Source organism: Carcharodon carcharias, chromosome 22 (genome assembly GCF_017639515.1).
Source record: "Carcharodon carcharias isolate sCarCar2 chromosome 22, sCarCar2.pri, whole genome shotgun sequence".
NCBI lineage: Eukaryota > Metazoa > Chordata > Chondrichthyes > Lamniformes > Lamnidae > Carcharodon > Carcharodon carcharias.
Window position 1 is genome coordinate 60121241 of NC_054488.1, and position 13607 is coordinate 60134847.

The 13607-nt window shown below is 53.4% G+C and overlaps 1 protein-coding gene across 6 annotated transcripts in view; it reads left to right on the forward strand.

The window, feature by feature from the left end:
- stxbp4 (syntaxin binding protein 4) overlaps positions 1–13607 on the forward strand; it is a 253195-nt gene that overhangs the window by 60036 nt on the left and 179552 nt on the right. For all 6 annotated transcript variants that reach the window (XM_041217070.1, XM_041217068.1, XM_041217069.1 and 3 more), the window contains 3 exons: positions 608–737; positions 1443–1575; positions 8202–8308. In XM_041217070.1, coding sequence (XP_041073004.1) covers positions 608–737; positions 1443–1575; positions 8202–8308 — 370 coding nt within the window. The remainder of the gene's footprint in view (positions 1–607; positions 738–1442; positions 1576–8201; positions 8309–13607) is intronic.

The window sequence follows — 13607 nt, forward strand, 5'->3', positions numbered from 1 at the left end:
AATAACATTCTATTAGCTTTCCTAATTACTTGCTGTACCTGCTTACTAGCTTTTTGTGATTCATGCACGAGGACACTCAGATCCTTCTCACCTCAGAGCTCTGCAATCTCTCACCATTTAGATAATAAGCTTCGTTTTTATTCTTCCTGCCAAAATGGACAATTTCACAATTTTACATTTGTGATATATGCTTTTGGATAGCAAACGTCGAGAACGTCTTCAGAATAGGTAGAAGGCCCTCTGAGCAGGACATGCAGAGGGTTAGAGGGAGGTGACAGGTGCTGAGAAAGAGTTCAAAGATAGGAAGAAAAGGAGAAAGGGGTTTGGGGAGAGAGATTCAGAGCGCAGGACATGATGGCTGGAGTTTTACTGCTGATGGTTAATGAGGAAGATGATACAAGACAGCGTCAGAGGAGGGCGTGTGTGGTTTGGGATTCAGGGGTAGAGGAGTTTGCAGGCAGAGCGTATCTTGAGACCACTGGAGAGATTTACAAACAAGGGCAAGGAATTGTGAAGCTAAGGTCAGGTGCAGAACAACTAACAAAGCTTAAAACATAAATTTTCAAAGCAGAAAGCCTTTAAATGATATCCTCATTGTCGTATTCAGGTAAACACCTGGAGAGCACATCATCCACATCCTCATCCAGCTCTCTGAGTCCACAGCTCTTAAGCCCGAAGGATATTGTTGCTAACAACAGCGGAGTCGTCACTACAACTGCCCCGGCAACAACTATAAGGTAATTATCTCCTCAGCACTGAGCAAGCTCTGAGCTAGAGGAGCTATCATCTCCTCTAGGGAATCTGATGGTCTGACTCTCGGGATCAGATTTCCTATTTCGCACCGTCTGTCACTTCAGGCAACAATACGCTGCTCCGTGTCAGCACTGTAAATCGAACTGTGCTATTTGCTGATTGCCCGAGGATTGGCTCAGCTCCACCTTTAACTCATAGCTGGAAACACAGAGCAGTATTGCTGGCTCGACCTTCCTAACCCACTGGCACATAACGCAACCCCATCATCTCAGCAATCAGCCCTGTGAACCTTCTCTAAACTGCTTCGAATGCAAGTATATCCCTCCTTAAGGAAAGACACCAAAATTGTAGCCAGGTCTGGCCTCACCAATGTCCTGTACAGTTCCCTAGATTAAGAACAGAAAATGCTGGGAAAACTCAGCAGGTCTGACAGCATCTGTGGAGAGAGAGACAGAGTTAACGTTTCGAGTCCATATGACTCTTATAATCTTCTGTGGATCATCAGTCCAGTAAGAGAACCTCTGTCCACCATCTACTATCCTTAACTTAATAGAACACAAGGGGGCAATGGAAAAACAAGGCATTGGGGTAACACTCGTCATAGCACAGAAATATCCATGTTTGCGGAACTATAGCCGGGTTTCTGAAAGGCAGTTTGATCTCCAGTGTGATTTCCCTCCCTCATTCAGCAACTCTCCGATTCAGCTGATCTCCATTCCCCAGGGGACGAGCCTAGGCTTGAACATCATGGGCGGGACCAACAAGCCTGAGGGACCAATGGTGTGTGTTCAGGAAGTGATACCAGGAGGTGACTGCCATAAGGTCAGTGCATGCAGGCATTATTCGGTAAAGAGCGCGTGAATGTTCAGCCTTGGAACAGTCAGGTTGGCAGAGTTTGAATTAACAGGAATAAGCCGTGCAGTGGTCGTCTTTGTTTATTTTCACTTTATGATCAGCATTTAAATTGAGTTTGGCCTAGAAAACTAACTGATATCTTCTCAAACATTCCAGAATAACAACAACAACAACAATTGCATTTGTATAGCATCTTTAAAAGGTCCATGTCCCAAAGTGCTTCACAGGAGTGTTACCAAGCAAAATTTGACACCAAGCCACCATAAGGCGCTGGAAGAGCAGGTGATCAAAAACTTAAAACAAGAAAGAGGCTTTAAGGAGCATCTTAAAGAAAGTGAGGTTTAGAGAAGGAATTCCAGATCTTAAAGCTTTGCTAGCTAAAGGCATGGCCGCCAAAGGCAGAGAAATGAGAATCGTCAAGAGGCCAGAATTGGAGGAGAGTAGCGATCTCTGTCGGAGGGTCAGTACTGAGGGAGCGCTGTACTGTCAGAGGGTCAGTACTGAGGGAGCGCTGCACTGTCAGAGGGTCAGTACTGAGGGAGCGCTGCACTGTCAGAGAGTCAGTACTGAGGGAGCGCTGCACTGTCAGAGAGTCAGTACTGAGGGAGTGCTGCACTGTCAGAGGATCAGTACTGAGGGAGCGCCGCACTGTCAGAGAGTCAGTACTGAGGGAGTGCTGCACTGTCAGAGAGTCAGTACTGAGGGAGTGCTGCATTGTCAGAGGGTCAGTAGTGAGGGAGCGCTGCACTGTTGGAGGGTCAGTACTGAGGGAGTGCTGCACTGTTGGAGGGTCAGTACTGAGGGAATGCTGCACTGTCAGAGGGTCAGTACTGAGGGGATGCTGCACTGCCAGAGGGTCAGTACTGAGGGAGCGCTGCACTGTCACAGGGTCAGTACTGAGGGAATGCTGCACTGTCAGAGGGTCAGTACTGAGGGGATGCTGCATGTCGGAGAATCAGCACCAAGGGAACGCTGCATTGTCGGAGGGTCAGTACTGAGGGTGCATGTTGGAGTTGCAGGACTGAGTTGCAGTGCAGCACTGTTACAGGTGCTAGCTTTTAGATGAAATGCCAAACCAAAGAACCTAAGAACTAGGAGCAGGAGTAGGCAATTCAGCCCCTCGAGCCTGCCCTGTCATTCAATACGATCATGGCTGATCTAATTTTGGCCTCAACTCCAATTTCCCACCCTCTCCCCATAACCTTTCAACCTGCTACTAATTAAAAATCTGTCTATCTCCTCCTTAAATTTATTCAGCGTCCCGGCATCCACTGCAGTCTGAGATAGTGAATTCCAAAGATTCACGATCCTTTGAGAAATGTAATTCCTCCTCATCTCTGATTTAAATCTACCACCCCTTAGCCTAAAACTATGGCCCCTCATTCTAGAGTGTCCCGCAAGGGGAAACATCCGCTCCACGTCTACTTTGTCTATCCCCTTTAGCATCTTATGTACCTCAATTAGATCTCCTCTCACCCTTCTAAACTCTAGCGAGTATAGGCCTAAACTGCTCAATCTCTCCTCATAAGACAAAGCTTTCTCAGATGGACATAAAATTTCCCACAGCATTATTTTGCAAAAGAGCAGGATATTTTCCCCTAGTGTTACGATCGCCTTCGTGACTGATAACTTCAAACAAGAGATTTGAATTCTCAGTAACTAACCTAAATGAATTGCACAGCAAGGTTTCAAGGTTTAAGACTTCTACTGTGACAAACAAACAAAAAGCAACATTTAATAAACATTATCTAATAGACAACTAATACTCTAAACTACAGAAAAGGTAACCCTTACTAATGTTTTACTGCAGTCAATAACACCACGCCACATATCTATACATTACAAGATGCTTTCCACAGAATAGAGTCTTTATAGGAAACAACCACTCCTAGCTTCCAATGGATTCATGCCTCCCTGTTTCTCTGAGTTGCAACATCAAGTGAATGGTACTTCCCTCAGTTTTCAGAGAACCCCTGATTTGACTACCAACAATAAGATCCACTGTAGCCATTCCTTCTCCCAGCCACACCAGGGTGAATCTTCCCGAGTCTTCAGATTAGCTCAGAATGTGTCTCTTTCACTCAACACCGTCCTCCCTCCCGCATTCAGCCTGGTAGATCGCTGAGGATTCTCAACTTTCTCCTCTTTCCTGACCAGTCCAGCTACTGCCTTTGTCTCTCTCTCTCTCTGTCTCACACACACACACATTCAGACCCACACACACACACACAGCAGGACACATGATTCTTCACTACTGCATTTTACCTTAAATTAGAGACAGTCCAGAACATAATCATTTTCTAAAATCTTACACTCATAACACTAGTGTCCTAACTAATATTTATCCATCAACCGATATAGTGCAAATTATCTGGACATTTATCCAGATTATCATTTTCCTACATTAAAGACACTATATAAATGCAGGAGATTGCGAACGCTGTTGCTGGGAGTTCGCTGGGAGCAAATTTATTGCCATGTTTACATTACACAGTGACTACACTTCAAAAGTACATCGTTGGTAATAAAGCACCTGGGATGTCCTGAGGCTGGGGAAGGCGCTATGGAAATGCAAGTCTTTCGTTTTCTCTCTCTCAGTGTCCTGAAGCATGTGCAGTTTATTTTGTTTGCGATGTTGTTGCTTGGTGTTAACATTGGAGGGCAGTGTTTCTCTGCTTTAGCCTCCAGTTCCACCATAAACCAGGACCACTGGATTTGTATTCAGAACAGAGTGTGCTTCCCAAACTCTGGCTAAGGGTCCAAATCCTATATCATAAAATGCTGTATGAGCGGTCTATTCAGTGACTCCTCTCATTAGTTATTCCCTGCTCCACTTCCTTGAACAAGATGGAACAACCCCACTATTTTAAAGCCTTTACTGGGTGAGAGTGGAGGGAGGCTTTTTTATGTATCAGCTGTGGTTCAGTTGTTAAGATTCTCGCCTCTGAGTCAGTTTTGGGTTCAAGCCCCACTTCAGAGACCTGAGCGCAAAACCTACTCCGACACTCCCAGTGCAGTACTGAGGGAGCGTTGCACCGCCGGGGCTGCAGTTTATTGGGGATGAGACAGAAGACAGAAGAGGTTCTGTATGTCTGATGTGGGTGTATAAGCTCCTTTGGCTGCTTTTTAAAAAAAAGGGACAGGAGGAGTTCTCCCCGCTGCCCTGGACAGGATTTATTCCTCAGGCAGCCTCTGTAAAACAGGTTGTCTGATCATTATCGCAGTGCTGTTTGTGGAATCTTACTGTGTGCAAATGGGCTGCTGCGTTTCCCACATTACACACCAGATTCTTGAGCACAAAATCTGTGCTAACACTCCGGTGCAGTACAGCCCCCATCAGTACAGCTTAGTGGCTGTGAACCGCTTTGATAAGTCCTGAGGATGTGAAAGATGCTATAGAAATGCAACTCTGCCTTTCTTTTGGAAAACCAAGACCCTCAGATCAAAAGTGACATTGCTTAAAGTTTCCTCCACCCCTGTATTCCTCCACCCTGCAACTTCCCACTTTGCTATATCCAGCAGTAGCTGGAGACATGCAATGGACCATTCAGTGAAAGGAGCCCTGTTACCTCCCCCTCACTGTAGCTGCTGTCCTGCAGGCTTATTTGATCAAAACCTACATTGAGGATCATTCAGGTTTAATAATTAAGTTGAAAATTGTGTCCACCATCGGTGAACTATAACTGGCCTCTCTATTCCCCAGGCCAGCGAGAGGAAAGGTCAGCCGTGCGCTGCATGGACTTTGACTATTGACCTTCCCTCCCCCGACTCTCGTCCGGGTGGGTGCGATCTTGGCTGTAATGCAGTCTGACGTACAAACAGTCACTTGAAGGTTGTCTCCGTGGTACATTAGAGGGCGGGCTTTGGCCTAGGAGCAGGACACAGTGAGAGTTAGTACTTTCAAGGTGGCAAGGAGAAACTGGAGGGAAATTTTGTGCAGGAGAGAGAGAGACATTGAGAGAATCCAGCTGTTATAATGCATTAACCTTGGCAGGTGCATATCTGGCAAGTTTATGGAGCTAATCCTGCATATAAATCACTCTGAATGATATCACTGGGATCGTTTCTGTGAGACTGACGCCTCAATCTGATCCTGAGTGATTTGCTGAAGGGTCTGCGTGAGAATTAACCATTTTAAGATCCCCACAAGACATTTGCACAAAGCTGATGTTGTCATGACTGACCCACTCGTCCACCTCTGCATTTCAAAGCATTGATGCTGCACTTTGAAAATATAGGGGGTAGGTGTGTGTGGAGTTGGCCAATCCTATCACACTCAATGCTCATCCTCATCGCGAGGAAAGTAAAAGGGAAAGGAAGTATCTGCTTTCGTTCCTGGTTAGGGGAGCTAGTGGCATAGTGGTGTAGTCACTGGGCTAGTAATCCTGGGACACAGGGTAATGCTCTGGGGACCCGGGTTTGATTCCCACCAGGACAGATGGTGGAATTTGAATTTAATAAAAATCTGGAGTTAAAGATCTGGTGATGACCATGAAACCATTGTCGATTGTCATAAAAATCCATCTGGTTCACTAATGCCCTTTAGGGAAGGAAATCTGCCCTCCTTACCTGGTCTAGCCTACATGTGACTCCAGACCCACAGTCATGTGATTGACTCTTAGATGCCCACTGAACAAGGGCAGTTAGGGATGGGCAATAAATGTTGGCCTAGCCAGGGCGGCCCACATCCCATGAACGAATGAAAAAAAAATTTACTGTCCCCATTCCTGTATCCGCTCACTACCCTGCAGCACCCTTTCCTAACCTGTATCCGCTCACTACCCTTCAGCACCCTCTCCTAACCTGTATCTGCTCACTACCCCACAGCACCCTCTCTTAACCTGTATCCGCTCACTGCACTGCAGCACCCTCTCCTAACCTGTATCCTCTCACTACCCCATAGCACCCTCTCCTAACCTGTATCTGCTCACTACCCCATAGCACCCTCTCCTAACCTGTATCCGCTCACTACCCCATAGCACCCTCTCCTAACCTGTATCTGCTCACTACCCCATAGCACCCTCTCCTAACCTGTATCCGCTCACTACCCTGCAGCACCCTCTCCTAACCTGTATCCGCTCACTACCCTGCAGCATCCTCTCCCAACCTGTATCCGCTCACTACCCTGCAGCATCCTCTCCTAACCTGTATCTGCTCACTACCCTGCAGCACCCTCTCCTAACCTGTATCCGCTCACTACCCCGTAGCACCCTCTCCTAACCTGTATCTGCTCACTGTCCTGCAGCACCCTCTCCTAACCTGTATCCGCTCACTGCCCTGCAGCACCCTCTCCTAACCTGTATCCGCTCACTGCCCTTCAGCACCCTCTCCTAACCTGTATCTGCTCACTACCCCACAGCACCCTCTCCTAACCTGTATCCGCTCACTACCCTGCAGCACCCTCTCCTAACCTGTATCCGCTCACTACCCTGCAGCACCCTCTCCTAACCTGTATCCGCTCACTACCCCACAGCACCTTTTCCTAACCTGTATCCACTCACTACCCTTCAGCACCCTCTCCTAACCTGTATCCGCTCACTACCCCACAGCACCTTTTCCTAACCTGTATCCACTCACTACCCTTCAGCACCCTCTCCTAACCTGTATCTGTTCACTACCCCACAGCACCCTCTCCTACCCCTGTACCTGCTCACTGCCCCCAGCACCTTCTCCTACCGCTGTATCCGCTCACTACCCTCAGCACTTTCGCCTAACCTGTATCTGCTCATGTCCCCAGCACCCTCTCCTGGTCCTGTATCTGCTCATTGCCCAAGGCACCCTCTCTTGGTCCTGTATTTGCTCACTGCCCGCAGCACCCTCTCCTGATCCTGTATCTGCCCTCTGCCCCCAGCACCCTCTGCAACCCCTGTATCTGCTCACTGCCCCCCAGCACCTTCTCCTGGTCCTGTATCTGCCCTCTGTCTGCCAGCACCCTCTCCTGGTCTTGTATCTGCTCATTGCCCTCCAGCACCTTCTCCTGGTCCTGTATCTGCTCACTGTCCCCCCAGCACCTTCTCCTGGTCCTGTATCTGCACACTGCCCCCCAGCACCTTCTCCTGGTCCTGTATCTGCTCACTGCCCCCCGAGCACCTTCTCCTGGTCCTGTATCTGCTCACTGCCCCCCAGCACCTTCTCCTGGTCCTGTATCTGCCCTCTGTCCGCCAGCACCCTCTCCTGGTCTTGTATCTGCTCATTGCCCTCCAGCACCTTCTCCTGGTTGTCACTGTCCCCAGCACCTCTCTGGTCCTGTATCTGCTCACTGCCCCCCAGCACCTTCTCCTGGTCCTGTATCTGCTCACTGCCCCCCGAGCACCTTCTCCTGGTCCTGTATCTGCTCACTGCCCCCCAGCACCTTCTCCTGGTCCTGTATCTGCCCTCTGTCCGCCAGCACCTTCTCCTGGTCTTGTATCTGCTCCCTGCCCCCCAGCACCTTCTCCTGGTCCTGTATCTGCTCACTACCCTCCCAGCACCTTCTCCTGGTCCTGTATCTGCTCACTGCCCCCCAGCACCTTCTCCTGGTCCTGTATCTGCTCACTGTCACCCGGCTCCCTCTCACTCCACTTCCTATAACATGTTATTTGTGTTACCCACAGGATGGAAGATTACAACCCGGAGACCAACTGGTGTCCATAAACAAGGAGTCCCTGATTTCGGTTACACATGAAGAGGCCAAGAGCATTCTGACCAGGTTGAAACTGAGGTGTGTACTGCAATATGACATGGGCTGGGCTACGAAGTATTGTTGAGTCTCACAGATAGCACATATAAACACTGCACTGTTTACATAGAATTATATAGACTTTACAGCACAGAAACAGGCCATTTGGCCCAACTGGTCCATGCTGATGTTCTTCCCACTCCACTTCATCTTACCATATCAACATATCTTTCTATTCCTTCCACCCTCGTGTGCTTATCTAGCTTTTCCTAAAATGCTCTTCTGCCATTTGCCTTAAACTATTCTTTGTGGTGGTCAATTCTACAATTTAGCCGCTCTCCGTTAAAGAAGTTTCTCCTACATTGTTGTGTGGATTTTTTAGTGACCATCTTAAAACACCAGGTCCTAACCCACACCGATTCCTGTTCACCTAATCACCTCTACACTCGCTAATCTTCATTGGTTCCCGGTTAAGCAACACCTCGATTTTAAAACTCCCATCCTTGTTATCAGATCCTCCTCCCGACCCACCTCCCCACCCCTGTAACCTCCTCCAGCCCCACCGTACATAGATTCTTTCATGGGATGTGGGCGTCACTGGCATGGCCAGCATTTGTTGCCCATCCCTACCTGCCCTTCTGAGGGCAGTTAAGAGACAACCCTCCAAGATCCCTGCATTCCTCTAACTCCGGCCTCTTGAGAATCCCCCGCTTTAATTACTGCACCATCAGCGGGCCCCATGCATTCAGCTGCCACAGCCCTGGGCTCTGGAATTTCCCGTTCAAACCTCTTTGTCTGTCTCCCTCCCTCTCCTTTAAGACGCTGTTTAAACCTTCCTCCTGGACCAAGCTTTTGATTACCTGTCCTAGTATCTCCTTGTGTGGCTTTGCTGTCAGACACTGTTTGATGTACCCTCTCCGCACCCTGGTCTCCCCCAGCACTGACTGTACCCTCTCCGCACCCTGGTCTCCCCCAGCGCTGACTGTACCCTCTCCGCACCCTGGTCTCCCCCAGCACTGACTGTACCCTCTCCGCACCCTGGTCTCCCCCAGTACTGACTGTACCCTCTCCGCACCCTGGTCTCCCCCAGTACTGACTGTACCCTCTCCACATCCTGGTCTCCCCCAGTACTGACTGTACCCTCTCCACATCCTGGTCTCCCCCAGTACTGACTGTACCCTCTCCACATCCTGGTCTCCCCCAGTACTGACTGTACCCTCTCCGCACCCTGGTCTCCCCCAGTACTGACTGTACCCTCTCCACATCCTGGTCTCCCCCAGCGCTGACTGTACCCTCTCCGCACTCTGGACTCCCCCAGCACTGACTGTACCCTCTCCGCACCCTGGTCTCCCCCAGCGCTGACTGTACCCTCTCCGCACCCTGGTCTCCCACAGCGCTGACTGTACCCTCTCTGCACCCTGGTCTCCCCCAGCGCTGACTGTACCCTCTCCGCACCCTGGTCTCCCCCAGCACTGACTGTACCCTCTCCGTGTCCTGTTGACCCCCAGCACTGAGTGTACCCTCTCCGCACCCTGGTCTCCCCCAGCACTGACTGTACCCTCTCCGTGTCCTGTTGACCCCCAGAACTGAGTGTACCCTCTCCGCACCCTGGTCTCCCCCAGCACTGACTGTACCCTCTCCACACTCTGGTCTCCCCCAGCACTGACTGTACCCTCTCCGCACCCTGGTCTCCCCCAGCACTGACTGTACCCTCTCTGCACCCTGGTCTCCCCCAGCACTGACTGTACCCTCTCCGTGTCCTGTTGACCCCCAGCACTGAGTGTACCCTCTCCGCACCCTGGTCTCCCCCAGCACTGACTGTACCCTCTCCGCACCCTGGTCTCCCCCAGCACTGACTGTACCCTCTCCGTGTCCTGGTGACCCCCAGCACTGACTGTACCCTCTCCGCACTCTGGTCTCCCCCAGCACTGACTGTACCCTCTCCTCACCCTGGTCTCCCCCAGCACTGACTGTACCCTCTCCGCACCCTGGTCTCCCCCAGCACTGACTGTACCCTCTCCGCACCCTGGTCTCCCCCAGCACTGACTGTACCCTCTCCGCACTCTGGTCTCCCCCAGCACTGACTGTACCCTCTCCACATCCTGGTCTCCCCCAGCACTGACTGTACCCTCTCTGCACCCTGGTCTCCCCCAGCGCTGACTGTACCCTCTCCGCACCCTGGTCTCCCCCAGCACTGACTGTACCCTCTCCGTGTCCTGTTGACCCCCAGCACTGAGTGTACCCTCTCCGCACCCTGGTCTCCCCCAGCACTGACTGTACCCTCTCCGTGTCCTGTTGACCCCCAGCACTGAGTGTACCCTCTCCGCACCCTGGTCTCCCCCAGCACTGACTGTACCCTCTCCGTGTCCTGTTGACCCCCAGCACTGAGTGTACCCTCTCCGCACCCTGGTCTCCCCCAGCACTGACTGTACCCTCTCCACACTCTGGTCTCCCCCAGCACTGAGTGTACCCTCTCCGCACCCTGGTCTCCCCCAGCACTGACTGTACCCTCTCTGCACCCTGGTCTCCCCCAGCACTGACTGTACCCTCTCCGTGTCCTGTTGACCCCCAGCACTGAGTGTACCCTCTCCGCACCCTGGTCTCCCCCAGCACTGACTGTACCCTCTCCGCACCCTGGTCTCCCCCAGCACTGACTGTACCCTCTCCGTGTCCTGGTGACCCCCAGCACTGACTGTACCCTCTCCGCACTCTGGTCTCCCCCAGCACTGACTGTACCCTCTCCTCACCCTGGTCTCCCCCAGCACTGACTGTACCCTCTCCGCACCCTGGTCTCCCCCAGCACTGACTGTACCCTCTCCGCACCCTGGTCTCCCCCAGCACTGACTGTACCCTCTCCGCACTCTGGTCTCCCCCAGCACTGACTGTACCCTCTCCACATCCTGGTCTCCCCCAGCACTGACTGTACCCTCTCTGCACCCTGGTCTCCCCCAGCACTGACTGTACCCTCTCCACACCCTGGTCTCCCCCAGCGCTGACTGTACCCTCTCCGTGTCCTGTTGATCCCCAGCACTGAGTGTACCCTCTCCGCACCCTGGTCTCCCCCAGCACTGACTGTACCCTCTCCGCACCCTGGTCTCCCCCAGCGCTGACTGTACCCTCTCCGTGTCCTGTTGATCCCCAGCACTGAGTGTACCCTCTCTGCACTCTGGTCTCCCCCAGCACTGACTGTACCCTCTCCGTGTCCTGGTCTCCCCCAGCACTGACTGTACCCTCTCTGCACCCTGGTCTCCCCCAGCACTGACTGTACCCTCTCCGCACCCTGGTCTCCCCCAGCACTGACTGTACCCTCTCTGCACCCTGGTCTCCCCCAGCACTGACTGTACCCTCTCTGCACCCTGGTCTCCCCCAGCACTGACTGTACCCTCTCCGCACCCTGGTCTCCCCCAGCACTGACTGTACCCTCTCTGCACCCTGGTCTCCCCCAGCACTGACTGTACCCTCTCTGCACCCTGGTCTCCCCCAGCACTGACTGTACCCTCTCTGCACCCTGGTCTCCCCCAGCACTGACTGTACCCTCTCTGCACCCTGGTCTCCCCCAGCACTGACTGCACCCTCTCCGCACCCTGGTCTCCCCCAGCACTGACTGTACCCTCTCCGCACCCTGGTCTCCCCCAGTACTGACTCTACCCTCTCCACACCCTGGTCTCCCCCAGCGCTGACTGTACCCTCTCCGCACCCTGGATACCCCCCAGTGCTGACTGTACCCTCTCCGCACCCTGGTCTCCCCCAGCGCTGACTGTACCCTCTCCGCACCCTGGTCTCCCCCAGCACTGACTGTACCCTCTCCGTGTCCTGTTGACCCCCAGCACTGAGTGTACCCTCTCTGCACCCTGGTCTCCTCCAGCACTGACTGTACCCTCTCCGTGTCCTGGTGACCCCCAGCACTGACTGTACCCTCTCCGCACCCTGGTCTCCCCCAGTGCTGACTGTACCCTCTCCGCACCCTGGTCTCCCCCAGCGCTGACTGTACCCTCTCCGCACTCTGGTCTCCCCCAGCACTGACTGTACCCTCTCCGCACCCTGGTCTCCCCCAGCACTGACTGTACCCTCTCCGCACCCTGGTCTCCCCCAGCACTGACTGTACCCTCTCCGTGTCCTGGTGACCCCCAGCACTGACTGTACCCTCTCCGCACTCTGGTCTCCCCCAGCACTGACTGTACCCTCTCCTCACCCTGGTCTCCCCCAGCACTGACTGTACCCTCTCCGCACCCTGGTCTCCCCCAGCACTGACTGTACCCTCTCCGCACCCTGGTCTCCCCCAGCACTGACTGTACCCTCTCCGCACTCTGGTCTCCCCCAGCACTGACTGTACCCTCTCCACATCCTGGTCTCCCCCAGCACTGACTGTACCCTCTCTGCACCCTGGTCTCCCCCAGCACTGACTGTACCCTCTCCACACCCTGGTCTCCCCCAGCGCTGACTGTACCCTCTCCGTGTCCTGTTGATCCCCAGCACTGAGTGTACCCTCTCCGCACCCTGGTCTCCCCCAGCACTGACTGTACCCTCTCCGCACCCTGGTCTCCCCCAGCGCTGACTGTACCCTCTCCGTGTCCTGTTGATCCCCAGCACTGAGTGTACCCTCTCTGCACTCTGGTCTCCCCCAGCACTGACTGTACCCTCTCCGTGTCCTGGTCTCCCCCAGCACTGACTGTACCCTCTCTGCACCCTGGTCTCCCCCAGCACTGACTGTACCCTCTCCGCACCCTGGTCTCCCCCAGCACTGACTGTACCCTCTCTGCACCCTGGTCTCCCCCAGCACTGACTGTACCCTCTCTGCACCCTGGTCTCCCCCAGCACTGACTGTACCCTCTCCGCACCCTGGTCTCCCCCAGCACTGACTGTACCCTCTCTGCACCCTGGTCTCCCCCAGCACTGACTGTACCCTCTCTGCACCCTGGTCTCCCCCAGCACTGACTGTACCCTCTCTGCACCCTGGTCTCCCCCAGCACTGACTGTACCCTCTCTGCACCCTGGTCTCCCCCAGCACTGACTGCACCCTCTCCGCACCCTGGTCTCCCCCAGCACTGACTGTACCCTCTCCGCACCCTGGTCTCCCCCAGTACTGACTCTACCCTCTCCACACCCTGGTCTCCCCCAGCGCTGACTGTACCCTCTCCGCACCCTGGATACCCCCCAGTGCTGACTGTACCCTCTCCGCACCCTGGTCTCCCCCAGCGCTGACTGTACCCTCTCCGCACCCTGGTCTCCCCCAGCACTGACTGTACCCTCTCCGTGTCCTGTTGACCCCCAGCACTGAGTGTACCCTCTCTGCACCCTGGTCTCCTCCAGCACTGACTGTACCCTCTCCGTGTCCTGGTGA